We start from the raw sequence: 27,709 nt of genomic DNA, 5'->3' as shown, positions 1-27,709 counted from the left end.
CTAATCTTATTCTTATTTTTATGTTTATTCTTATTTTTATATTTATTCTTACTCTAATTCTTATTCTAATTCTTATTCTTATTCTTCTGATTCAGATTCTGTATTTTAAAAGTTAAATTCATCAATTAGACCTTATTTTAACTATTAATAATAGTCTTTTTTTCTTTGAATATAATCATTTTTTCTGTTTTGCATTTAAACTTAAGCGTCATCATTTAAGTTTTTTATATAAAAACAATAATTTTTTTAAATTTTTTCGTTTACATAAATTTAAATATTTCCTTTTAGACTTTAAATTTAAAATTTTTATAAATAATCTTTTACATATTTTTCAAACTTAAGACTTACTTTTTCCATTTAACAAATAGAATATATATTGCCCCCTTTTTAACTATTTATGTTTTCAGAAAAATCAATAGTTTTTTTTTCTTTGGTTTCTTCTATTTTTAAAATCTCTTTTTACATTTTCGATTCTTCTTCCCAAAGAATATTTAAGGACTTTGTAATTTACATAATAGGAAAATCATTCATTCCATAAAGATTTTATTTTAATTCTTCTTCATCTTATTTACCATGAACATAGTTTAAAATATCCTTATAGTACACATCTAATTCCCATTGGATTTTAGATAATTTGAACATTTAATTATATATATAATTATTATGGTTATTTGTATATCCTATATTTTATTAATTTTAATCTTTATATCTTATGCTGAATTTTTACAATGTTATTTACATTAGACCATAAATTTCACATTCTGCATAAAATCTCATTAGATATGAAAAATGGCTCTTTGTATAATTTTTTATATTTTTATTTATTATTAATTACTTCATATAATACAAAACGAATATCCATTATTAAACCGCTTTCTAAAATTTCAACTAAATTTTTTATATATTTTTAATTATAACAATATATTTTTAAAAAAGGCTCATTAGTATTACTATACCCATATATATTTTTCGCTTAATATATTTCATAATTATATATTATAGGTTATATGCTTGTGAAATAATTTCTTTGTTTTTCACTTACTGAATGAATTATATGATATTATTCTTCAATTAGTTATACAAACGAAGCTAACTATTCTTTTTTTTTTAAAAAAATATATATAAACATCAATGCTAAATATATATTTAACCATTATTTTTTAACAAATCCCATATTTCATTTATTTTTATGTAAAAATAAGGAAAAAACTTTTTTTTAAATAAAAATATTATTTAATAAAATTAAATACACCATGAACATGTAAGCAAACTTTTTGATCAGAACTTGTTGAGCCATAAAGTCGTATTACAGGAGCAGTAAATATTTTTTTGTTTTTGTTGTCAAGAATTTAATCATAAAATTCAAAGTCTTTATAAAATTATTCTGCATTTAATTCTAAATTCTTTTAGGGATGATTAGGAAGATTTAATGTATAATAATCATGTGAGAAAACACTAAATTAAAACATATTATTTTTTTAAAAACTTTTTTTTATTAAAAATATTAAATATTTATTTTTAATAGATTTACCGCAAATATAAATATTTATGTTGTATATAGATTGTCTAATAAATTTTAATCAAAATATAAAAGCATGTTATAAATAAAAAAAAATTAAATGCAATTAATTATAAGAAAATTATTATAAATATTTTTTTTATAAATTAATATAATATTAAATGTTAAATTTAATTAATATATATAAAATATATTGATATATGTAATATAAATTATTATTTTTTTAATTTAAAAATAAACATTGATATATCAATTGTCTTTAGTTATAACAATATCATAATCATCATCAAAACAATTTTAAACACTTTAATTTTTTTTATTTTAATCAAAATTATTTAATTAATTGTTATAATTATAATTTTAATTATAATGATATTATTTACAATAATTATAATTATTATTAAATTCAAAGTTATCATCTTAAATATATTAATCAACAGATTTATGATGATAATTTTTATTTTTTATTATATTTTTTTTATAATCGCTATTAATCAATATTTAACTAAAGTTTTAATTACTTTCTTATTTTTAATTATTGCCCGAAATATTAAAAATTTATTATTTAAATAAATTAATGTTTTATATTTCATTCTTTTCGTTTAAGCAAGCGCTTTTTTCTTCTTCTTCTTCAAAACCTTCTTCATTTTTTATATTTTTCATACTTTCATTATTAGAAATTACACTAGTATTTTAAGGATTTTCATTTTTTTTTAATTTTATTATTTATTTTAATTCAGGAGTACTAAATTAACTAAATTCTTGCTCTTTTTATATTTAGAAATTTTATTTTATATTATTTGCTTAATTTATTGCTTTTTACAAACAATTTTTATTATTGCCAAAACTTATGTATATATCTTTCTTATTTTATTCTTATTTTTTTAGGTTCTAATTAGAATTTTTTATTGGTGAATTGCAATAATTTTATTGTTATTAACAGGCTACTTCACTTTAGCTATTTTTTTTTATCTCTTCTTAATGATTTTTTTTAACTTAATAACCCTATTTTTTATTTATTAAAGGCGAATTGAAAGAAATCAAACGAAAAATTTATTCTAAAAGTGGCTAAAAAGTTTGTGGCGACTAAATTTTAACTAAATTAATACATTAATTAGCCATATTAGAGTAAAAAGTAATCATTTTATTAAGCTTTTCTTAATAATGATTCATAATTTCGAGAAAATCCTACATTTCAATAGAGTTGATAATATTTTTTTTGTTCATTTAAATATCAGCTTATATATTAATGCAATCTGTTAGGTATTCTTTACTTTCTTTCTCCCACTTTTAATATATATGTATTGATTATGATTTGCTATTATTTATTTACATTTTGCTTATTTCTTTACTTTTTTCTAATTAGTATATTAATTTGTTATATTAATCATCTATTTATTGTAACTACTTTTCATAAAAATTACTTACAACTTTTTTTTTTATTATTAATGCATGATTTAATTATTCCCATTTCGGACCTTTTATTTTTTTAATTTTATTAATATTTATTTATTTTCTAAAAAAAAAAAAACCATATTTTTATATGTTTGTTAATAATTTATTTGTTTATTTTATTTTAGTAAATTCTTCTTCTTGTAAATTAATTTTTTGCTAAGAACTATTTGTTATAAATTAATCTGATTGCTTTTATTTTGAAGACGATATAAAGCTTTATTTTTAAGTATTATTCTGTTAATTATCTTCTAATAAGCATACTTTGAAATCTTAAGACGATAAATAATTAGCACATTTTGTACAATATAAGCTCTATATAGCTTTTGAATTTTAAATAGTATACATAGCCTTATTAAATAAATATATATATATATATATATATATATATATATATATATATATTAAATACTTTCTTATAAGGATGATTTCTGCAATTATTATTTTCCAATAATTCTATTTCTTCATTATTATTAATAATAATATCACTCAACTAAGATATATTAATTAAATTAAGATTGCTTTTATCAAAATTAGTATTTTCGATAAAATATTTTTTACTACTATTATCATTTTTTACTTTATTACTATTATTTACAAATTAAGAACAATTATTTATATTATTAATAAAATTAGAATTAAAATACATGTTGTTGCTGTTATTAATCGAAGTATTTAAAATTTATTATTTTTCTTTGTTTTGCTTATTTTAATATAAATTTGTTTTATTTTGTAATACAGTTTAAGCATCATTATATAATTAGTATTGCTATAATTTTTATAGCAAATAAGGAATTCTTTTCAATGAATTATCTTAAGGTTAATACTTAACTTTAAGAAAGTTTTTATCATTAATATCATTTTTTAAAACAATTTTTGTTTAATTACTTAGTTATTAGCTTAATTTTAGACTCTAGATAAATTGTTTTAATGATTAATCTGATTCATTATTTTAATGGACACTATTAAATATTGTTCTATTATTTATTTTACTTTTTTTTTAAAAAACTATATTAATTTAAAATAATTTTTATTTACTTTTAATTAAATATCACTTCTTTTTCTTATATATATTTCTATTAATTACTTTATGGTTAACGGTAGGAATGATATATTTATTTGTTATTGAAAACACTTTGCGAAATTTCTTAGTTTGTTTATTGCAAGTTTTTGTTTGTATAAGGAGTAAATTACGTTTGCAATTAGTTTGGAGAGTTTGCATTCATTTACATTAACTCTTTTTAAACAAATTATTAAATATTTTTTTAATACTATTCATCTAATTATAAACTTCCATTTTTTTAATGTTTTTGTTTTATAAATTTATTATTTATTCCTTATTTAATTTAAATATTTTTTTTTTAAATATTTTTATTACCTGTTTTATCTTAATGTTTATTATTTATAAACTATAATTAGTCTGTTGCAAATAATATATTTTATTACAAGCTTTACATTTGTTTTATTATAATAGATTTCAATGAATTTTTTATTTTATATGTATTTTATTTTGGATTAGTTTTTTATTTATTAATTTAATATTATTTTAATTCAAATAATTTCTTTTATGTGTTTTTTTTAATCTTTATTTTTTTCTTTTTATTATTATTTTTGAAATAATAACTTTTTCTAAAAAAATAATATCAAAAATTTTCGTTAAATTTTTGAAGGATTTTATAAATTTTTTCGTTGTTATAAAATAATATTATATTAAATATATATTAATTATAAATATTATTTTGTGTTTTAAAAATTATTAAATCATATATTATTTTGATTTTAATACTGATTTAAGTATGGTTTAGAAAACAATTTGTAATATAAAATTTTATGATCATTTATTTAAATATATAATTTAAAATTAATTATATAAAACAATCTGCGAAAAAATATTTAACATATTTAAAATTATATATTTAGCCAATTATTTAATATACTATTATTAAAAAATAGTTAACCAAAATTAATTTTATAAAAATTTCTTATTTTCTAATTTGGAATGATTAGTATTATCATAATATATATTATTCTGATTTTTAGTATAACCAAAAATTTGCCATTAATTTATTAGTTATTATTAGTTTTATATGACTTAGATATAAAAATAATACATTTTATTAATAAATTATATAACCAACAATATAACATTATCTTAAATTTTTAAAACTTTATTAAAATTAAACAAAAGGAACTTTTATTTAATCAAAAATACTTATATTAATTAAATTTAAAAAAAAAATTAGAAATTAAAAATTAAAAAAAGAAAATTAAAAAATCTCTTAAATGAAAATAAAATAAATAAGAATAAGTTAATCAGCAAGATAGAAAAGGATAAAAACAGATGAAAATAATAATGATTAAAATTAAATAATAAGAGCAAACGAAAAGAATTAGCAAACAACAAATTAAATGCGTCCAACAACATCTGTACAAGCATTTTAAAAACCTTAATATTTAAATTAGATGAGTATATTAGAAAAATTAAAAAATGAAAAAATAATCCAAAATATGAATAAAAGAATAAATTATTTGAAAAATCCAAGGTTTAAATAAAATAATAAACCACCAATATAATTTACAGAAATAAAAAAGCGAAATGTTAATAAACAATAATTATAAATATATATTTATTCATAAAAATAGGATTTATTAATTAATGCAACTGATTAAAAATGTCCTTTCAAAGCAAATCCTTAAATAATATTATTTAAAGATTATTTAATAAATGAAATATATAAAATAAATTTGACAATAATAAATACAACATCAATTTTACGTCGAATAAAATTCCTACCACCTTAGCTGTAAAAAAAATAAAAACATATTTTTTAAAAATATATTTAGAGAATAATTTACTATCACAAGCATAATATATCCAGGTGAAAAAGAAGCTAAAAATGAAATATATTAAATAAATAAATTAAAAGAAGTAGGTTTGATTGCCCCTGGTATGTCCTTATAACTAACAGTATAATTTAAAGTTACATCGTTTGCATAATACGAAGATAAAATAACTTTTATTTCTGAAGATAGTATATTTGAAGTACCTCTAATAAGTTAAAAAGAAAAGCCTTAAATAACCCTTCCGGAAATTTTAAATTGCAAAAGTTGCTGGGTGGGTGATAAAACTGAGACTGTATTTAGAATCCAAAATAGAGGAGGAGAAAGTGGATTTAAGTTTTTTTTAGAAAATGAGGACGAGGAAAATAATTACAATAATTGCTTAAAAGCAACCTCTTTTTCTTTATACCCTTGCGAATTTTTTCTTTCAAAAAACGAAGAGATGTAAATTAATGTGACATTTTGTCCCAAATAAGAAGGACATATATAAGAAAAAATAATTTTAGCCTGTGATAATCTCACTTTCTCACATTTTTGTTTAGAAGGAAATGGAAATTTAGTTGATTTGGAGATATATGGAATTGACAATATTAAATTTGATATTTTTTAAGAATAAAATAATGAATTTATAAAACAAATTTTCTTTGAAAATGCTTATCCTTAAACAAAAATAATCCGAAAATTAAAAATAAAGAATAAAACTTCTGTTGAAATTAAATATCATTGGGCACTTTTTAAAAATGAAGTTAAAAATAAACTTGTTTAAAATGAAAATAACAACAATAACGAATTCTTCTTTTAAATAGAACCAGAAAAAGGAATTTTCGAAAAAGAATAGATCCTTACTTTTTCTATTAGTTATTTTTCTTAAAGCTCAATTCCTTAATTTGAATTCGCAAGCCTTATTATAGAAGACATATCCCTTTCAAGTATTAAAAATCCACCATAAATACTCAAAAAAATGCTCCTTAACTCTCCTAACAATATAGAATAAATTGAAGAGTTAGTAGAAAAGCCGGCCTTTTTTGCCTCTAATAGCTCTAGATAATCGATTTCTTTCTTCGATTTTTAACTTATTGGGTTAGGGATGTTTATTTAAATAGAAGTCGAGCCTTCATATCATGTCTTTGTAGGAAATCTTTTTATTGGAAAAAGTTATTTTTGGAAATTTACGCTTAAAAATAATAGTTCATGCCCTGTATCTTACTGTATTTAACCTTTCTAATTATAATATGATGATTAAAACGTATTTCCAGACATCCCTTAAAGTCAAAGCTAAATTTTGGAAAAATCTAATTCGGAAGTTTTTTTAGGGTTTAAAAGTTTAGAAGTAGGATAAAATAAAAAAATAACTTATTAAGTTATTTTTAATTACTCTTAACCTATTTTTATTGATGTATTATTTATTGCTCTTCTTATATATATTTTATTTTAATTTTTTTTAGCTTATAGGAAATTTCATTGGACCTGAAATCAGCTTAGATGTTCCTGAAATCGATTTTGGATTACTTTAAGTAGGTCAAGAAGGTCTATTTTAGCTAAATATTAAAAACGAAAGTGGAATTTAAGCTGAAGTTTTATTTTAAGAAGAATTTGATAATTCTTTAAAGTTTAAAGGTTTTCTTCTTCTTTTTATTTTTTTATTTTATTAATTTTTTTAAAAAAAAAAGAATGTAAAAACTCCTTAACTAATCTATAAAATTCATATTTTTTAGAAGAAGAAAATAATTTAAAAAATATAGAAAATTATTTAGATTTATACCAGAAAAAATAAGAAAATAATTTTATATTTGATAATAAAATAATTTTTCTTGGACCATTTGAACAAAAAACAGTCAACATAAAATGCCTTCAAAATGAACCCAAAACAATAAATACAATATTGGGATGTTTAGTTAAGGATGGTAAAATTAATTATATACGAACTAAAGCTGAAATATAAAAAATAAATGTGTCATTAAATACGTAAAAATATACCTACACAAATGATTGACTTTTTTTAAAAAAATAAAAATAAAAAGATTTTAATTAAACTTTGAACGTATTTATATAAGTAAAGAATATAGATTAATGAAAGGATAATCAGAATAATATATTGAATTATAAAACTTAGGAAATTTGCAGTGTAAATTTTCATGGGAACTTGATACTAAATAATAGATGTTGAAATATACATTTGAACCCTCAACAGGCATATTAAAAGCAAAGGAAGTACTTCCAATTAAATTTACATTTATTCCTTAGTTAGGAGGAAATTTTGAAGAAATATTCATTTGTAATATTGAAGGAGTAGAATATCCTTTAGGTTTTGAATTAAAATCGTATATTTAAGGTTTAACTATTGAATTTGATAATTTATAATAAAGCAATAACTAAAATAATGATAGTATTATAGATTAAAAGGATATCAGTAAATAGATTAAAAATAAAATTTTAAATAAAACTTAAACAGAAAAGAAAAATAGTTTTACCGATAAAAAAATTAGTAATTTATATACAAGAACACCTTTAAAAAGCATCGAATTTTATGAATGCTTAATAAATTAATAAAGAACATTTCAAATTTCAATAAGAAATACTTCAGAAATCCCAACTTCTTTTGAAATTTTTCCTGAAAAATATCTCCCTTTTTTTTCAAATGATAAAGAATCAGTCACAAATACAACTGAAAAAATGTAAGAAATTACATATAAAACAGGCACTTCGAGTTTATTTAAGAAAAATTAAAAAAAAAGATAAAGTTTTTCTGCTAAACCATAAGTATTACTAACCAATGACATAGAAAAAAATAAAAACTTTACTTCTATTTAAGGCTAATAACTTAATTAAACCAAAATTCTATTATAAAACTAAAGAATTTATTTATCTAATAATAAAGGAATAGCTATTCGTAAAATATAAAAATAATAATATATATATATATATATATATATATATATATATATATATATTTAGTTTGTGAACCAAATAAAGGAAAACTTCCTGCAAATTCTGAAGTGTTAATAATAATAGCCTGCTTTAACGATATATGTGGCCATTTTAAGGATAATTTAATTATAAATATAAACGGTTATCCATAGTAAAAATTTCCAATGGAAGTAGAAGTGATAGGATCACCAGTAATAATAAATCCAGGTTAATTAGGCATTTTAAATAATAATCAAGATTGGCCAATATTTAATTTAGGTTAATATATACGTGAATAAACTCCTATAACACGTTAATTTAAAATTATGAACACAGGTCCAAAGGATGTTATTATAGAATGGAAACTTTTCGATTTGAAAAATATTGATAGAACAAAAGATATGTTCTAAATTTAAATATAAGAACCTCATTTAGGCACTTAAGATGCTTGTTTATTACATTTCGAACCTTTATAACCTTAAGAAGTCGTTCAAAGTGATATTTAAATTGAATAAAAATAATTTATTTTGGAAGGAAGAGAAGAGAAAATCATAAAAGTAAATTTCTAATCTAAAGAAGCCAAAAATTTTGATTAAGTTTTAGTTGCTCGTCCTTATTTGAGATAAAAAAACTAATTTTCTATTGATCCAAATGAAAAAAATGATAATATGGGTACTGTAGCTATAAGATTATAAGCTTAAACAATAAATCCTTATTTATATATAGATAAATTAGTATATTTTTATATACATACATAATAATTTTATAAAAAAAATAGAAAAGTGTAGATGGAATATTAAAATTAAAATTCGAAAAATGGTCATGTTAAGAAATCATAGAAAATAAAAAAGAACTAAAAGAAATAACATTAATAAATAAATTTAATTTAAATTTAAAATTCTAAATCCATATTATTGGACCATTCAAAATAATGTAGGCAGCAACCAATTCACCGGCAAGTTATGATTAAGAAGTTGTACTTTTGACTCCAGAACACATTTCTTATCTTTAAAACAAATTTAATTTAGTTTAAAATAGCAACCTTTCTTTGAAAATTGAATTCTAAGGTCCAAAAGCCAATAATTATTAGGAATGGCCTTTAACTTACAAAACTTATAAATTTGGAAAATTGCAAATACTATTTGAAAATGGAGATTAATAGAATATTGAATTAGAAGGTCATTTGCTTCGACCTCTTGTTTATTTAAATACTTCTGGTATCGAAGATGTTGAAGGCGATTAAATTCAGGATTTCGACACTGTCAATATAAATAATTATAAAAGCATAACTATTTTCTTAAGTAATATTTCATAAGTGCCTGCAAAATGGAAAATTAATAATATTAAAGCTATTTCAAATAGAATTTAATCTGCCACTCTACCTAATATGTTGACTAAAGAGGAAATAGAAGATAATTAGAAAGTTGATGATCCTTCAGTTTTTGAATTTTAAATTTCTTAGGTTAGTTTTTTTATTTTATTAAAATTTTTATTAAAGTTTCAATTTTTAGGGAATACTTATTGGACCTTCTGTCCCTGTAAAATGTTTTCCTGATACTTTAGCTTTACCAAATTAAAAAACAAATTAAATTATTGCGGATAATAAATAATATCCTTAAAAAATAATGATTAATTTTAGAGTATTTTTTTTAATATAATTTAATTATTATTATTATAAATAGCCTAGGAAAAATGTTCTTTATAAATGTAAATATAGAATTATTGTAGAAGAAGGACCTTCAGTTGATTTTTTTTTAAGAGGAAGAGGCACATATGATGAAAAAAAATATAAATGAAAAAAAAAAATTAATAAAAAAAGTATTTATTATTTATAAAATTTTAAATTTTAAATTTATCAATTATGTATTTGATTATTTATCTATATTTTATTTTCATAAATCAGCATTTTTTTTAGTTTTTTTCTTCTTTTTATGACTTACAGGTTATACTTCTACAAAATCACTATCTACAGGTAATCTTCCTCCTATATAAAATTTATTTATTATATTTTTTTTTAAATAAAAAAAACCTGGACATGGACATCCTGCAATCGCTTTTCTTCCTGAAAAAATACATTATCCCTTACCGCCAGCACATTCACATTATCCAAAATTTTTATTTATTTCTATCTTTTTGTCACTGCAACCTAAAATTTCAGCTGATAATACCGCATCATAATTTGTATTAGAAGAGGGTTTTACAGGACAAGGGCATCCCATTACAGGTCTTCTTCCTGTAGTCCATACACATGTTGATTTATCTGCACATTCACATTCAGAGATAATATCTTTTACTTCGATTTTTCCTTCAGTTGAACATCCGAATGCTTTAGCCATACTGATTTAGCTTTCTTTTTTTTATTTATTTTTTATATTTTATATAGCCTTTTAATTTTACCTGCATTAACTTATAATAAAACTAATAAAAATATAATTAATTTTCTCATTTTTTTTCTAATATAATTTAAAGTATAGTAAAAGGATTTAATATTTTTTATTTTATTTTTAAATTTAAAAGTATTTACCTTTTATATTTGTTTTATTTAATTAAAAAATTTATAAAAGTTTTTAATGTATTATAATAATAATTATTGTTAAGGTTTGCTAAATATTTTATAGAATTAAATAATTATGGTTTATTTTTATGAACAGTATTAAATTTTATTAAATAATAAATAAATTTAAATTAAAAAAGATCTTTGTAATTATAAAATCAATTATAAGTTTAAATAAAAAAAACAAAATAATAAAAGTTTTAATTTTAATAATATAATATGACACGTGTTTTAAATTTATTTGAAATATAAAAATTATTTATATAATATAAATTAAATTAATCTTATTTACTAAATAAAAATATTTAAAAAATAAATATTTTAAAAATTTTATATAAAATAATATAAAGAATAAAAATTAAAATATTTAAATAATTTATATAAAATATATATATATATATATATCGAAATATTTATATTTATTTATTTTGAAAATAAGAAATTAAACAAAAATAATAAATATAATTAACATAATAATAAAAATAAAATAAAAAAAAATTCGTAAAAAAATAAAAATAAAAAAATAAATGATAGATCAATTCGAAACAGAATTTTCTCTCGACTTACTAATATTAATATTTATATTTTTATTTTATTTATTAATGCTTTTTGATTTTTTATTTGGAGAATTTTAAGATAATGATTTGTTTTTTCTTTTAAAATTATTTCTTTAATCACTACGACTAAGGCTATTTTTTCTATCTTTGGAAATACTTCTATTATTTTTATAATTTCTATTAACACTTAAATTTCTTTTTTTATCAATACTCCTTCTTCTACTATTATCTCTTCTTCGGCTTGAATCTCTTTTTCTACTTGAATCTCTTTTTCTACTATCATCTCTTATCGAACTATTATCTTTTCTTCTATAATAATCTCTTCTTCTACTATCATCTCTTCTTCTGCTAACATCTCTTCTTCTATTATAATCTCTTCTACTACTATCATCTCTTCTTCTATATCTTATTTAAAATTAAAAAAAAATATTTAAAAATAAATTTAATTTTTTATTGAATTTTTAATTATTAATATTTATTTATTTATTTATTTATTTATTTATTTATTTATTTTATACCTTTCATTTGATTTTTAATCTTTTACTCTTTTATCAGACTGAATAGAACGTGAATTTCTTTTATTTCTATCATCGTATCTTTTATTTACTTCTTTTATTAATTTATAATCTTTTATTTTTAAAATTAATTTATTTTTACTTCTTGAATTAGATCGTGAATATCTTTGTTTTCTTCTACTTTCTGATCTTGTTCTACTTCTTTTTCTTAATTTTTAATAAATATATTTAACATAATCTTATACTATTTTTTTTATATATATATTACCTGCAATCTTTAAATTTATGATTTATTGATCCACATTTATAGCACTTAGGTTTTCCTTTAATTATTAAAATAAATAATTTAATATATTAATTTTTAAATATTAAATATTATACCATCTCCGTATTTTTTTCTGCAATCTTTCATGTTATGATTATTTCTCCCACAATAATAACAATTTTATAATCTTTTTCTTCTTCCTCCATGACCAAATTCTATTCTTAATTATTTTCCTTTAAATTCTAAATTATTGCATCTTTTATTTTTAAATAAATTATTTATATCTTTATATTATTACTCTTCTAAAGCATCTTTAGCATCTCTTTAATCCTCGAATTCTATAAACCCATAATTATTGGCCCCTTTTGATTTTATTTTAATTTCACGGATTTTTCCATATTTAATGAAAAGATTTTCCAAATCTCTTTCATTAGCCTGTTTTTATTTATTTGTTTTATTTAAAAATAAAACATATATTAATATTTTAGATATATATTTTTTAATTTATTTTCGCATTTTTTATTTACATCTTTGGATAAATTTCCTAAAAATAATTTCTAATTACTTTACTCATCTTTATATTTATCTTTATTTCTTGGACTTCTTGAATTTTTTGCACTTCTCGAATTTCTCGGACTTCTTGAATTTCTCGGACTTTTTGAATTCCTTGGACTTCTTGAATTCCTCGATTCACTTTTACTCATTTTTTTTATATATATATATATTTTTTTATTTTTTTAAAAAATAAAATAAAATATTTTCAAAAAATATATATTATATTAAGAAAGAGAGAAAAAATTAAATATAGATATCCGCCTTTATATTATAAAATTTTAAATTTATACACCAAATAAATAATTTATATTTCTCTTTTATATTATCAAGTATTTTAGAGATTCTTTAAAGCTTAATTTTTACTTAAAATAGACACATGTCTAATATTTAAAAAAAATTATAAATATTAATGAATTTATAACAAAATTAATATTTTAAAATATGAATATTATATAAAAAAAGATTTTAAATTTATTCAAAATTTTTTGGCAAAAATAAAAATTGAATTTGAATCTAAAAAAGATTTAAAAGCCAAAATTTTGTATAAAAGCTTAGTTTATTATAAATAATCGTAATTTAAATTAAAAATCAATGATTTATATAAAATCAAAATATATTAGAAATATTAAATTCATTAGGTATGGTAATTTTAATAAAAAATTTTACATTAAACAAATACAATTTATATTAATATAGTAATTATAATTAATATCTTATTTTCTAAATATAATTAATGAAAAATAATTTAATAAATATATTTTATTTAATTTTTTTTTTGTTCCGTCCGTATATTAAAAATTTATTAGTTTACTTACCCATTAAATATTTTTTTTTTATTTAGACTTATTAATAAATATATTCATATTATAAAAAATACAATGTTCAATCATAAAATAGTTTATTGGCTATAAAATTAATTTTTATACTATAAATAGTCAGCTAAAAGGTAAAATCAACCAAAATATTAAAATTCGATTGAAAAATAGAAACCCAGTCTGATTAATATTATTTCATATTTTTCTTTATTTATTTTTTTCTATAAATAAAGAAAATAGTAAATGTTTTCTTATTTTTTTAATAAAAACTTAATTTATAAATTTTTTAACATAAATATCATTATATAATTAAAATTACTATTTGAAAAATTTTATAATAAATCAAGTATATTGTTATATATTTCTTTAAGAATCTATAAATAAATATATAAATGTATTAAAAACGTAAAACAAAAAATTAGCAATTTAAATTTATTTTAAATTGAACTACCATTAAAAAGTTAATTTAATACATATAAATAACCCTTCTTTTTTTATATTATAGTAACATTTTCTTAATTTTTATTATACAAATTAAATTATATTTATATTTTTTATATTCACCCATAAATATTTTATTTTTTATTTTTCATTATATTTATTAAAAATCATTTTATAAAATTTTAAAAATAAATATATTTTTATATGGCTTTTTAATTTTTCCTTTATTTTTTTATAAAGTCAATCCAAAAAAATTAATATTATCTATCTGTTTTTTCTCACTTTTTTTTATATATTGAGTTTATAAAAAAAATTACAGATAAAAAAAAACAATACAAACTAATAATAATATAAATCCCATTTAATTATAGCATTCAAATATTTTAATATTTTTTATTTTATTTTTATTATTTAATATTTGCATATATGAATTAAAAAAGAGATTTTTTATATTAGAATTTTAAAGTAATTATTTTTTATTACTATTTATATAAATTTTATAAAACAAAAGAATAATATTTTAATTCTATGATTTATTTTTTATATATTTAAAAATACATATAATAAATTCTTATTATTTCTTAACAATAACATTTTTATTTTAGATTATTTTTTCATATTAAATATTATTATTTGACACTTATGTGGTAAAGTACTATTTAAGAAAATGATAATTTAAAATTAATATATATACTTTTTATATATGCCTATACTTACCTAACTTTCAGTTTTGTAAAAAAAAATTAAAATTAAATATTCATATTAATTATAATAATCAAAAAAACTTTATTTTAGGTGAAAATAGAAAGCATAAGAAAACATATTAATTTTAGGATAATTTGATAAAATATTTTTTTTTAATAATTATACTATTATTTAACAAATTTAAATTAAATATTTATTGTTTTTTATTAAAATATTAATTTTTTTTAATACCCGCGTGTCTTCGCTTAGCTAAGGTTACTCAAATAAAATTGCAAAATAAATATAAAAATTTGATAACTTATTTCATTTCTCCCTCTATTTTTTTTTTATTTAATTAAAATATTTTTGATACTTAATTTATATTTATTAAAAATATGTTTATTAGAAATAAAATAAAAAATTATATCAATAATAAATTAAATATAAAATATTTATTATAAACTTTGCCATACTCTTCCTTTTCCCAAATGTTTTTTCTAATATATTTTAATCATATCCTTATAGAATCATAATAAAAAATCGATTTTCAATATTTTTTTTATGGAGAAATAAATAAAAATCAAATATGTATTACATAATAAAATAATAAAATATTAAACAAAAAATTATTTATCTTAAATTTAAATAAGATAACAATAAATATAAGAATAGCTTAAATAAATAAAGATTTTGAAATAAAAATATACAAAACATAAAAATATATTTATAGTTAATAAAACAATTGCAAATAAAATTAAAAAAATAAAATTTTTTAGGACTTAAATAAAAATAAACTAAAATAATAAAATTGATTTCATGTAATTTAAAAAGAAAAAGAGATAAATCTGATTTTATTTAAAAAAATAATTCGAAAAATAATATCTAATTAAAAATATATAAATAAAAAGAATAGTATTAAATTAGTAAAAAATATTTTAAAAATTTCTTATGTAATAAATTAAATGGCTTTTGTAAAAATAAAAAAAAAAATTAAAATGTAGAATGAAGAAAATAAAAAAAAATCTTTTAATATATATAAATATAAAATTAAATAATATTATAAATAAAAATAATTTAAAAGAATTATAGAAATAAAATAAAGATTCTTTAAAAAATAAAATAAAAATTAAAAAAAAATGAGAAAATAAAATAAATTATTTTAGATAAAAGAATTTTTAACGTCTAAAATAGTATTTTTAAATAAAAAAAATAAGATATTTATAAATAAATAATAAAAAAAAGTAAAAAAAATAAGATAATATAAAATAGAATAAATAAAAAAATATATATAAAATATATATATATATATATAAATAAATATATATCTATATATATATATATATATATTAATATATTTATATATATCTTTTTTCTATATTTTTTTATTTATATATATTTTATAATATTCAATTTTTTTTATTTAATAAATTAAAGATTATTTACTTTTTAGTTTATTAGTAAAAATAATTATCAAAATAAAATAAATTAAATAAAAATGTATAAATGTTATTATTTTAATATTTTATAAAAGATTATATTAGATTTAATATAAATTTTATATTAATAAAAAATAACAAAAATTAATAATTAATTAAAATTAATTATCAAAAATTATTTTTAATATTTTTTTATATTTTATAAATTTTTATTTTTATATTTTAAAAATATATGTAATTTATAAAGAAGACTAAATAAAAATATATAATATTTTATTTATTATTCTTATTATATTTTCTTTATTTTTCTTTCATTTTCTAGTTATTATAATCTCTGCTTTTGATAAATTTTCTTTATTTGTTTCAGTTAGACTAAGAGCTTATTTAGTATTTCCAAGTACCCTATCCCTAATAAAAATATTAAATTAATAAATGCAAAAGTTATAATAAAATACCTTAAACCATCAGCATATTCTTATTCTTTGTTAACTATTTTTATTCTTTCGTTGAGCTTTGCTATTTCTGCTTCTAGTATAACAATTAAATCTTAGATTTCTTTTATTTGTCTTATAGTAGTAGGAATAAGAATATTATCTAAACTGTTAGTTAGATTTTAATAAAGACTTAAATTCGAGTTTTCTTTTTCTTAATCAAGTCTTAATGTTTCTTAGACTGCATTTTTAAGAGCATTTAAGTGTTAAAAAAGTTTTTCTCTATCACCCTCATTGAAAATTTTTGCTAATTAAACCATTGCAAAAATAGGGTTTCCTTTTCCTTTGTTTTTCAATTCAGCAAAAACATTTTCTTAAAGTAAAGTTTATGCAATTTATTCAAATTTAAGGTTATTTATTTAAATAATTAATTCATTAATATAATTTTATAATTCAGTTTATTTAGTTCTTCTTTCAATATAATTTTAATTATCTTAAGTATAAATATTACTTATTTTTAATCTTTCGTCTTATAAAGCTATTAATTTTTATTATAAAACAACAAGTTATCCATTCAATATTCTCAATTTTACTGATTTTTCTTCAATACTGCTTTAAGATTTTTAATTGTCATTATTAACCATAATTTTAAGAGCTTATTTATCATTTTCAACATTAGTTTTTAATTCTAATATACTTTAATATATTTAATCAATTAAATATACTTATCCTTTGAGATTTTTTAATTGCAATAAATTTTCAACAGACGGATTTTAATTATTTTCTAACTTTATATAATATTATTTTTTATATATATATTTTTTATTTATTTACGGCTTTTTCAAATGTTTTGTGTAAATCTTAACTTTCTGTTTCTGTTTATGTTTCTGTAGCTTGACAAATTAAAAATATAGACAAACATAGAAAAACGATTTAAAGTTATTTATTCATTTTAATATTTTTTATAATGTAATATGAGTTTTTTATTTTTTTATTATTTAATAATTTCTTTTTTTGAATTATCTTTTTTTTTTTTTCTTTATTTTTATTTATAACTTTAAGGAGGCGTTTTTAAATGTTTTTTTTACAATAAATATAAAAATAAATTAATAAATTGATATAAGTAAAACTATTCGTTTTAGAAAAAAATTAAAAAAAAACTTTATAAAACTGAAAAAAAAAATATATATATATATATAAACCATATATATGCTTCAGTGAATTTATACAAAATTTTTTTTAAAGTAATTATATTTATAAATTACTTTTATTAAAAATTAATATTAAAATAAATAATATATGTGTAAAAAAAATTATATAAAAAAATTATTAATAAATATTATTCTTCTTCAAAACTTTAAAATATTTTTTTTTTCTGAATTGGTATTATAAACACTATTGGAAACGGTAAATTTTTAAATATTTTAAAAAAATTTAATTTATATGGTATATATATATAATATAAAAATAAACTAAACATAAAAATTATAATAAATAAAAATATAAATAAATATTTAAAATTTTTATTATGAATTAAAATATTTTAAAGCATTTTTAGTTTAAAAGAATATATAATCCTAATAAATAAAATTTATTCAGGCTATAAATAATATAATTAAAATTAAAAAAAATATATATATTTTATTAATTTTTCTATAAATTTTATTAATAAATAAAAAAAAAAATATTCTATAATATATTTTTATTTTAATTTTATAAAATAAATTAAGATTAAATATTAAAATATAAAAATTAAAGAGAATATATAATTAAGAAATAATATAAAATTTTTAAAAAAATGAATTTTTAAGTAAATATATTTTTAAAAATTAAATTTAAAAAAAAAAAAAAAATTATTAGATTAAAAAAAAAAAAAATTTTATATTTATATATATATAATTATATTTTTTATTTTATATTAATATATATTTATATACATATATAATTTTACATATTTATTTTTTTATTATATTTTTAAATTATTTTTGTTTTTTATTTTTTTAATTAATAATTTATTAATTTTTATTTTTATGAATTTATTATTAATATTTTTTATATCTTTTTTCTTTAATTTTTTTTTATTTAAATCATAATTAAAGGTATTTGTCATTATATTTATTTTATTTCTAATTTTATTTTTTTTGTAATAGATATTATTTTTATTATATTTTAATTTTTTTATTTAATAACTATTTTATTCTTTTTTTAAAAAAAAATTATTATAATAAATAAAATTATATAGTTTTTTATATTAATAAATTATTATTTTAATATATAAACATATTAAATAATATACATTATTTTTTTATTCATGCTTTGCTATTAGTTATATTTTTATTTATTTATTTATAAAAATATTAGTATTTTTTTAATTTATAGCTTTTATTTATCATTAATTTTCTTTATGTTTTTTTTTTTTTTTCCAATATATTTATTATTATTATAATTTTTATTAATATTATATAAAATATATATTTTCATTTCTATATTATTTTTATTATATTATTTTTAACGTTTAAGTTATTAATTTTTAAAGTCTTGATATTTTGTCCTTTTGAAATTTTATTTTTTATACTTTATTTAATTTTTTTTTTATTCTATTTCTAAATCTTATTAAATTTATTTTAGATAAGGTTTTTTTTTGATTTTAAAGTTATAAATTAAGCAACTTTAAAATAAATGTGTTTATATAATATGTATTTAAACATGTAATCTTCGTGATAATAATTAAATTTAATCTTATTTTTAAATATTTATCGATTTGTATTTATAATCGTATTATTTATTTATTTTATACACATTATAATATTGAAAATATATTTTTATATTAAAATATTACTATTATTTAATTTATAATTAATACCCTTTAATTTATTTATTTTTATTGTAGTTTATTATTTATTTTATTTATTTAAAAACTTTTTATTTATTTTATTTTATTTCTGTTTAATTAATTTATATATATTAATTTAAATATTCCTATCTGTTACTTTATTAGATTTTTTTTTAATAGTTTATTTAATTAACTTTTTTTCATTTTTATAATTATACTATTTATTAGTCATATTTGTTATGGTGCATATTATTATTTTTAGATTTAGAAATATTAAATCTAAATTATATTTAACCATATAATAAATATTAATTTCCTTTATAAATTGATTTTACTTATATAAATTTAAAATATTTATATAAACTCTTTCATTTAATAGATAAATAATATAAAAATAATTTAAATTAAAAATTAATATTTTTTTTTAAATTAATATTAATTTTTAAATATAATATTAAAAATATCATATTTAATTTTAAATTATTTTACATAAACTATTTTAATTTATATATAATAAATTTAATGAAACACTTTGATTTTTTATATTCATATGAATTTTTAATTAATATAAATAAAATTAGTATAAATATAATAAACACTATTTTTATTTATAATTTAAATATATTTAAATTATTATTAATATATAATTAATTTATTATTAATTAAAATAATCAATTATATACATTAAAAAAGTATATGAAGATCAAATAATTAAAAAGCAAATATAAATTTTATAATATATCTAAATAGAAACTTAAAATATATTATTTATATAAGAAGAAAAAAAGACAAAATTAAGTAAAAAAAAAAAATGGGTGTTCTCGAAAAAATAAAAGATATAGAAGAAGAAATGGCCAGAACCCAAAAGAATAAGGCTACAGAATATCACTTAGGTTTACTAAAAGCAAAATTAGCAAAATATCGTACTGAGCTTCTTGAGCCAACATCAAAAGGTCCCAAAGGTGAAGGTTTCGAAGTTTAAAAATATGGTAATGCCCGTGTATGTATGATAGGTTTTCCATCAGTAGGTAAATCAACATTATTGAATTCAATTACAGACACTGAAAGTTTAGCCGCAGCCTATGAATTTACAACATTAACTTGTATTCCCGGAGTTATTCATTACAGAGACACAAAGATACAACTTTTGGATCTTCCTGGTATTATAGAAGGCGCTGCTGATGGAAGAGGAAGAGGTCGTTAAGTAATAGCAGTAGCAAAGGCTTCAGATTTAGTATTAATGGTACTAGAAGCATCTAAAAGTGAAGAACATAAATAAAAACTAACACACGAATTAGAAAAAGTAGGAATTCGTTTAAATTAAGAAAAACCTGATATAACTGTAACAATAAATAAAACCGGAGGAGTAAAATTAATATCAACTTGTTAATTAACGAGAATAGATGAAAAAGCCGTAAAAAACATCTTTTAAGAATATAAAATACATAATGCTACTATTCTATGTAGACAAGATGTTACAATTGATGATATTATAGATAGTATTGAAGGAAACAGAAAATATGTAAAATGTCTTTATGTATATAATAAAATAGATACTATTTCTATAGAAGAAGTCGATCTTATAGCAAGATAAGCTAATAATGTGGTTATTTCATGTTAGTATAAACTAAATTTCGATTATTTATTAGAAAAAATATGGGAAATGCTTGGGCTTATTAGAGTATACACGAAAAAAAAAGGCTATTTTCCGGATTTAGGAGATCCTCTTATTCTTACTTAAGGAAGAAATGGGTGTACAGTTAAATCAGCAGTTGAATAGATACATAGAGATTTAGTTAAAGATTTTAATTTTGGAATGGTATGGGGTAAAAGTACAAAGTTTATGCCTTAAAAAGTTGGACTAAATCATCCTTTAACTGATGAAGATGTTTTATAAATATATAAAAAAACTGGGGCTGGAGGGGCTAAAGAATCGAAAACGATTATTGTAGAAGAAAAAAAAAATGTTAAAAAAGAAGCAAAAGATATGAAAAAAAAAACACAGGAAGAAAAAAAGAAAAAATGAAAACAAAAATATAAAAAAAAATTATTCTTTAAATATAATAAAATAAAAAAATATATATATATATATATATATATATGTATATATATATATATAATATATATATATATATATATATATATTTTTATTTCTAATAATTATATGAAATTTATAAAATATATATATTTTAATTTTTTATTTTTATATTTTCAAATTAATGTAATTTTTTTTTTAAAAAATATTTTATTTAAAATATTCTATTAAGTTTAACACTATATTATAATTAAGAATTTTATATATTTTTTTTTTTATACTTATGAAATCAATTTATAAATATAATTTATTATAATTATAAATTTAAAGTTTTGATACTTTATATTTAAATATATTTTTATTATCCTTTTTTTTTCTAAACAAAAAAATCTTAGATTTTAATGAATTTTTTATCTTTAGTTTCAAAAAACAATGACAATCTTAATTAATAATAATTTAAAAAAACTTTAAATAAATTAATTGTTTTTTTATGTTTTTATTTTAAAAAATCTATTTACTAATAATAATTAAAATTTTAATATTTTTTAATTTAATTTAGATATATTTTAATAAACAAATGAATGATTTTTTTTTTATATTAATTTTATTTGTTTCAGATATTAAATATAAAGCGAAATTAAAATAATTATAAAACATAATTTACAATTTTAATTTTTAATTATTTATATTAAAAATTATATAAATACTTTTATAATAATATTAGTTTAGTTAAAAATAGAAATTTTTAAGCAATTAATAAAAATCAGATATTAAATTATGATATGTAATTAAATAATTATTAATTGGATTATATATACAAAATTTCCTATTAAATATAATAGATTTTATAATCATTAAAGTTTAGTATGTTTTAAATTAGTTTTACTACTTTAAGATATTAATTTAATTTAGTTTATAATAATAAAATATAAAGAATATAATTAATTAGTAAAATCAAAATAAATTAAAAAGTAATCATCTAATCTAAATATAATAAAGAATTAATACGATTTCTAAATATAAAATATAAGTGAAAATATTAATAATTACAAAAAAAATTAATTAATACACAAAATAAAATTAAAGAATTAATGAACATTGCTTAATTTTTTAATTTTAATTTAAAATAATATTTTTTTAAATTATACAAAATAGCCGCTTTTTTAGAAAATACAAATTAATTATATTTTAGTAAAAGATATTATAGATTAATAAAAAAATGTATATTTAAAATTTATATTAAAATGTTCTTTAAAAATTAAGTCTTTAAAAAAATTTATATTTAAAAATGATTAAATTAATTATATTAAAATATATATATATATATATAAATATAAGATTAAAAATAATATATATTTATTTATAAGATAAAAATAAATATTTTATAAATTTTATAATTACGATAAAAATTATTAAATTAAAATTAATAGTATACAAATAAAAAAAATTAAATTAAATAAATAAAAGAAAGAAAATTAAAAAATAAAAATTATATAATTTATAAATATTATATAATTATATAATACATATTTAAATAAAATTATAAAAATAAAAAATATATTTTATAAAATATTTAAGGAAAATTTTTTTTATTTATAATTAATTTTTTTTTTAAAAAAATCTTATATTTATATAATTAAATTAAAAAAAAAAATATTTTAATATATATAAAAATAAAATGATTAGAAGATTTACAAGTTTATTATCCGATTCCAAATTTTAATATGCTCCTAACTATTTCTTTAGAACTTCAAATAATTTATTAAATAAAAAATTGAGCACAGGCGAAGCTTCAGTAGTTCTTGCCGAAAAAATTAAAGGAATAGCATAACAAGTAAATAAAAATAAAAAATTTATATTTAATTTTTCAAAATAATTTTATAATTGAAAAAATAATTAATTCAAATTTTCAAAAAAATTAAAATTAATTTGAAAAATGAAGAATGATATCACAGAATATGGTACAGTTATATCTATTGGTGATGGTATTGCAAGAGTATTTGGTTTAACAAAAGTACAAGCTGGAGAGATGGTTGAATTTAAAAGTGGTGTGAGAGGTATGGCACTTAACTTAGAAACTGACAATGTAGGTATTGTGGTTTTGGGTAATGATAGGTATGAAAATACATAATATATAATAATTGCTTTAAATTAAATAATTAAAATAATATAGAGAAATAAAAGAAGGTGATGTTGTCAAAAGAACTGGAGCAATTGTAGATGTACCAATAGGTGAAGCTATGTGTGGAAGAGTACTTGACGCATTAGGGTATATAAAAAGAAATATAATATATATATATATAAAAACATAAAAAATTTTAATATATAAACATATGTATATGTAAATATTTTTATATATTAATATTTTAAAATTTAAAAAAATATATGTAAATAAAAAAATATTTATATTTATATCTATATTCTTATGAAATAATATATTAATACAATATATATATTTATTTAAATATCTATATATATTAATGTATTTAAATCTATATATTTGAATAAATATATATATATATATATATATATATATATAAATATATATATATATATATAATATATATAACACTTATAATTTATTAATATTAAAAAAATATATTATAGTAATCCTATTGACGGTGCTGGCCCTATTAAAGGCTCTGAAAGAGCAAGAGTTGAAGTTAAAGCACCTGGTATTATTCCTAGATAATCTGTTAACGAACCTATGCAAACAGGTATTAAATGTGTAGATTCTTTAGTACCTATCGGAAGAGGATAGAGAGAACTTATTATTGGTATTTAATTTTCCTTTTTTTTATTTTTAATAATATAAAAAATAATTTTAAAAGGTGATAGATAAACTGGTAAAACAGCTGTTGCAATTGATACTATTTTGAATTAAAAGGAAGCATTTAATACTGGAGATGTTAACAAATAATTATATTGCATTTATGTTGCTATTGGTCAAAAACGTTCAACAGTTGCTAACTTGGTTGGAACCTTAAAATAACACGACTGTATGAAATTTACTATTGTAATTTGCGCTACTGCTTCTGATGCTGCTCCCTTACAATTTTTGGTAAAATAATAAATTAAATTTATGATTTTTTATAATATATTAAAAGGCACCATATTCAGGTTGCGCAATCGGTGAATATTTCAGAGATAATGGTAAACATGCTTTAATTATATATGATGATTTATCGAAATAAGCTGTCGCTTACAGACAAATGTCTCTTCTTTTAAGAAGACCCCCTGGTAGAGAAGCATATCCTGGTGATGTTTTTTATTTGCATTCTCGTTTACTTGAAAGAGCTGCTAAGATGAATAAAACTCATGGTGCTGGTTCTCTTACTGCTCTACCTGTTATAGAAACATAAGCTGGTGACGTTTCTGCTTATATTCCCACTAATGTCATTTCGATTACTGATGGATAAATTTTCTTAGAAACTGAACTTTTCTACAAAGGTATTAGACCAGCTATTAATGTAGGTCTTTCTGTATCTAGAGTCGGATCTGCTGCTTAAATTAAAGCTATGAAAAAAGTCGCTGGTTCATTGAAAAACAGACTTGCTTAATATAGAGAATTAGCTGCTTTTGCTTAATTTGGGTTTTTATTTGATTCTTTTTATTTTTTATTTTAATTTTTAATTTTTTAGTTCTGATTTAGATGCCCACACCTAATCTGAATTGAATAGAGGTGAAAAACTTACTGAATTATTGAAATAAAAATAATATTAACCTATGAAAGCTGAAGAATAAGTCTGTGTTATATTTGCTGGTGTCAATGGCTATTTGGACAATCTTTAAACTTTCGAAATCCGTCACTTTGAAAGTAAATTCCTTGAACATATAAGAAGTAACCATGCTTCTCTCTTATAAAGAATCAGAGAAACTGGAGATTTGAAAGACGGTGATGTTGCTGAACTTAAAACAGCTATACCACTTTTCATTTAAGAAGGTGGATTTAAGACAAAGATCTAGTGAAGAAAAATTAAAATAATTTTTTATTTTTTATTTTTTTTATTTTGCAAAGATAGAATAATTTAAAAATATTTTTTTTAAAATATTTATTTATATATACAATTATGGCATTATTAACTATTATAAAAATAAAATATCCTGTGTTTTTTATATTATTATTTTTTTAATTTGGAAGCAATAATTGCTATAAATAATATATTATATATATGTATTAATAAAAATGCATAAATACATTTATAGATTAAATATCTATTTTTTTAATATATATAATATACATATTTTTCTTTTTTTATCAAATTTTATTTTATATTAAGAATTCAATTATATATTTAAAAAAATATAAATTATTATTTATAACCTATACTAAATTAATCTTTAATTTATTTATAAATATATAAAGCAAGTAAAAGTATAACATTATTCATAAATATCCTTTAATATAAATGTTAAAATAAATTGCAAGTTTCACAAACTAATTTAAAAAGCATAGTTAATATTTATTTTCAAAAATAAATGATTCTCCTTTTGAAGTTGACTCGAAAAAACAATTTAGTAAAATTGAATAGAATTTATAAAAGCAGTATTATTAATTAAAACCAATTAAATAAATATAAAAGACTGAAATCAAACAGATAAAAAAGCAGGACAAAGAAAAAATACTAGAAATATAATAATTAAGTAAAAAATAAGAAATTAAAAAAAATGAACTTTAAGGATTAAGTTAATTAGAAATTATAAAAAAACTAAACAACAGTTAAGAATATTATAGTATTATAAAATAATTAACTTTGAAAACCATAAATGAAATAGTGAATAATGAATAAATAATAGAAAATTAGTAATATGTAATAGCCTTAAATAATATATGGACCTACTCAAGAAAGCATAGATTAATAAATACATACTAAACATAAAATTTTTATAAAATTATTGAAAACATATCAAATAATTTAGATATATTGGAAAATTAAGAAAATGTCACATCTTTTTCAATGAATTTATATAAAATTAATTACAAAGAAATTTTCCCTTATTAAAAAGTAGAGAATTATATAATCTAAAATTTACCTTAATTAACACTTACTTCCTTATCTAATTTTGCTTTTGCTTTTTCTAATATTTCAAGATCTTAAACTGAGCATGATTTTTCTAATTTATATGGAAAAATTTCAGTTTAATTAGCATTAAAATTAAGATGTTAATTAGTTGAAAAAAAATCACAAATTTAAATTTAAAATTTAGAAAAAGATTTTTCTTAAATTTTGTAAGGATTTTCTAAAAGTTAGAATATTTCAAAAGAATTCCTTGAAATTTTAAATCATTTTGTAAAAGATGTATTCTTTAATTTCACTACTAGAGCATAAACGAGTATTTTATATACTTTTGCTTTGAATGATTATAATTGTTAAGATTTATTTAAAATTTGTAGCGAATAATTTTTAAAAAATCCTGAAAACTACAATATATAGGTATTTAAAAAAAAAAATATATATTCTATATTTTAAAAAAGGAAATGTCTCACTTATTAATTAGTTTAGACAAATTTAATTTAGCAGATGAGTTAATTTTAAATGCATGTAGATAATAATTTAAATTAAAAAAACTTTAATGTAATTTATAAGATTTAAGCGATATATCTTCAGTATTTTTTAAACATGAGTTTGTAGATTAAGAAACTTTCGAAATAATAAGAGCGGTTTATAGAACTTTAAGATCAAATACAGATTTAAACATAATATATAAATTACTAACAAATGTCCATAATTTATTAAATAAAGAATTAATGCCTCATAGGTTTTTTAAAACTTTATTACTAAGTTTACAAGTATAAAATAATTTACATGGAAAGCTTATTAATGAGTTAAAAAAAAATGCAGTTAAAATTCTTCATCCTTAATTTAAA

At 17.1% G+C, this 27,709-nt stretch overlaps 5 protein-coding genes across 5 annotated transcripts, besides 47 other annotated features; 3 read left to right on the top strand and 2 right to left on the bottom strand. All coding sequences in view use genetic code 6, as the record gives it.

Annotated features, from left to right (window-relative positions):
* Positions 1-82: part of a microsatellite that runs on past the window's edge.
* Positions 1-86: part of a microsatellite that runs on past the window's edge.
* A 2,132-nt stretch (positions 87-2,218) lies between these two features.
* Positions 2,219-2,256: a microsatellite.
* A 1,078-nt stretch (positions 2,257-3,334) lies between these two features.
* Positions 3,335-3,376: a microsatellite.
* A 1,292-nt stretch (positions 3,377-4,668) lies between these two features.
* Positions 4,669-4,709: a microsatellite.
* A 485-nt stretch (positions 4,710-5,194) lies between these two features.
* Positions 5,195-5,246: a microsatellite.
* A 134-nt stretch (positions 5,247-5,380) lies between these two features.
* IMG5_124930 (hypothetical protein) lies at positions 5,381-10,515 on the top strand (the record flags this gene model as incomplete). The annotated part of the gene is made up of 8 exons (XM_004032265.1): positions 5,381-5,775; positions 5,816-7,208; positions 7,258-7,429; positions 7,528-7,777; positions 7,834-8,702; positions 8,768-9,453; positions 9,498-10,181; positions 10,231-10,515. The coding sequence occupies 8 exons, from the start codon at positions 5,381-5,383 to the stop codon at positions 10,513-10,515; spliced, it is 4,734 nt and encodes a 1,577-aa protein (XP_004032313.1).
* Positions 8,722-8,763: a microsatellite.
* Positions 10,499-10,537: a microsatellite.
* A 74-nt stretch (positions 10,538-10,611) lies between these two features.
* Positions 10,612-13,984, bottom strand: IMG5_124920 (splicing arginine serine-rich 6, putative; the record flags this gene model as incomplete). The annotated part of the gene is made up of 10 exons (XM_004032264.1): positions 10,612-10,703; positions 10,749-11,069; positions 12,042-12,235; positions 12,349-12,439; positions 12,488-12,552; positions 12,614-12,668; positions 12,727-12,866; positions 12,909-13,045; positions 13,529-13,545; positions 13,981-13,984. 10 exons carry the CDS (start codon positions 13,982-13,984, stop codon positions 10,612-10,614), a joined length of 1,116 nt encoding a protein of 371 aa, XP_004032312.1.
* Positions 11,567-11,601: a microsatellite.
* Positions 11,573-11,602: a microsatellite.
* Positions 11,746-11,801: a microsatellite.
* Positions 12,044-12,231: a microsatellite.
* Positions 12,044-12,236: a microsatellite.
* Positions 12,303-12,343: a microsatellite.
* Positions 13,201-13,293: a microsatellite.
* Positions 13,985-14,170: 186 nt separating the features above from the next.
* Positions 14,171-14,203: a microsatellite.
* A 2,086-nt stretch (positions 14,204-16,289) lies between these two features.
* Positions 16,290-16,334: a microsatellite.
* Positions 16,303-16,425: a microsatellite.
* Positions 16,306-16,371: a microsatellite.
* Positions 16,307-16,388: a microsatellite.
* Positions 16,329-16,392: a microsatellite.
* Positions 16,380-16,467: a microsatellite.
* Positions 16,388-16,470: a microsatellite.
* Positions 16,400-16,499: a microsatellite.
* Positions 16,402-16,512: a microsatellite.
* Positions 16,513-16,716: 204 nt separating this feature from the next.
* Positions 16,717-16,765: a microsatellite.
* An 87-nt stretch (positions 16,766-16,852) lies between these two features.
* IMG5_124910 (hypothetical protein) lies at positions 16,853-17,972 on the bottom strand (the record flags this gene model as incomplete). Its single annotated transcript, XM_004032263.1, has 3 exons — positions 17,807-17,972; positions 16,997-17,760; positions 16,853-16,949 (listed from the first exon to the last, which is right to left on the bottom strand). The coding sequence occupies exons 1-3, from the start codon at positions 17,921-17,923 to the stop codon at positions 16,853-16,855; spliced, it is 978 nt and encodes a 325-aa protein (XP_004032311.1). The 5' UTR covers positions 17,924-17,972.
* Positions 17,762-17,798: a microsatellite.
* Positions 17,973-18,422: 450 nt separating the features above from the next.
* Positions 18,423-18,485: a microsatellite.
* A 362-nt stretch (positions 18,486-18,847) lies between these two features.
* Positions 18,848-18,950: a microsatellite.
* Positions 18,885-18,933: a microsatellite.
* Positions 18,925-18,976: a microsatellite.
* Positions 18,925-19,028: a microsatellite.
* Positions 18,984-19,016: a microsatellite.
* Positions 19,029-19,086: 58 nt separating the features above from the next.
* Positions 19,087-19,120: a microsatellite.
* Positions 19,121-19,456: 336 nt separating this feature from the next.
* Positions 19,457-19,483: a microsatellite.
* A 720-nt stretch (positions 19,484-20,203) lies between these two features.
* Positions 20,204-20,249: a microsatellite.
* Positions 20,214-20,263: a microsatellite.
* A 148-nt stretch (positions 20,264-20,411) lies between these two features.
* Positions 20,412-20,468: a microsatellite.
* Positions 20,431-20,469: a microsatellite.
* A 147-nt stretch (positions 20,470-20,616) lies between these two features.
* IMG5_124900 (hypothetical protein) lies at positions 20,617-21,831 on the top strand (the record flags this gene model as incomplete). Its single annotated transcript, XM_004032262.1, has 1 exon — positions 20,617-21,831. One exon carries the CDS (start codon positions 20,617-20,619, stop codon positions 21,829-21,831), a length of 1,215 nt encoding a protein of 404 aa, XP_004032310.1.
* Positions 21,832-21,881: 50 nt separating this feature from the next.
* Positions 21,882-21,950: a microsatellite.
* A 184-nt stretch (positions 21,951-22,134) lies between these two features.
* Positions 22,135-22,167: a microsatellite.
* Positions 22,168-22,873: 706 nt separating this feature from the next.
* Positions 22,874-22,915: a microsatellite.
* Positions 22,916-23,159: 244 nt separating this feature from the next.
* Positions 23,160-23,230: a microsatellite.
* Positions 23,231-23,275: 45 nt separating this feature from the next.
* Positions 23,276-23,328: a microsatellite.
* Positions 23,276-23,337: a microsatellite.
* Positions 23,323-23,363: a microsatellite.
* Positions 23,364-23,512: 149 nt separating this feature from the next.
* Positions 23,513-25,879, top strand: IMG5_124890 (ATP synthase alpha subunit precursor, putative). Its single transcript, XM_004032261.1, has 7 exons — positions 23,513-23,674; positions 23,783-23,955; positions 24,014-24,109; positions 24,448-24,617; positions 24,672-24,901; positions 24,948-25,432; positions 25,482-25,879. Exons 1-7 carry the CDS (start codon positions 23,519-23,521, stop codon positions 25,807-25,809), a joined length of 1,638 nt encoding a protein of 545 aa, XP_004032309.1. The 5' UTR covers positions 23,513-23,518; the 3' UTR covers positions 25,810-25,879.
* Positions 24,287-24,408: a microsatellite.
* Positions 25,880-27,709: the final 1,830 nt, after the last annotated feature.

The sequence above is a fragment of the Ichthyophthirius multifiliis genome, assembly GCF_000220395.1.
Source record: "Ichthyophthirius multifiliis unplaced genomic scaffold scaff_1120509250986, whole genome shotgun sequence".
Taxonomy (NCBI): domain Eukaryota; phylum Ciliophora; class Oligohymenophorea; order Hymenostomatida; genus Ichthyophthirius; species Ichthyophthirius multifiliis.
Note: the sequence above shows the minus strand (reverse complement) of the source record. Positions and strands in the feature narration are given on the sequence as shown.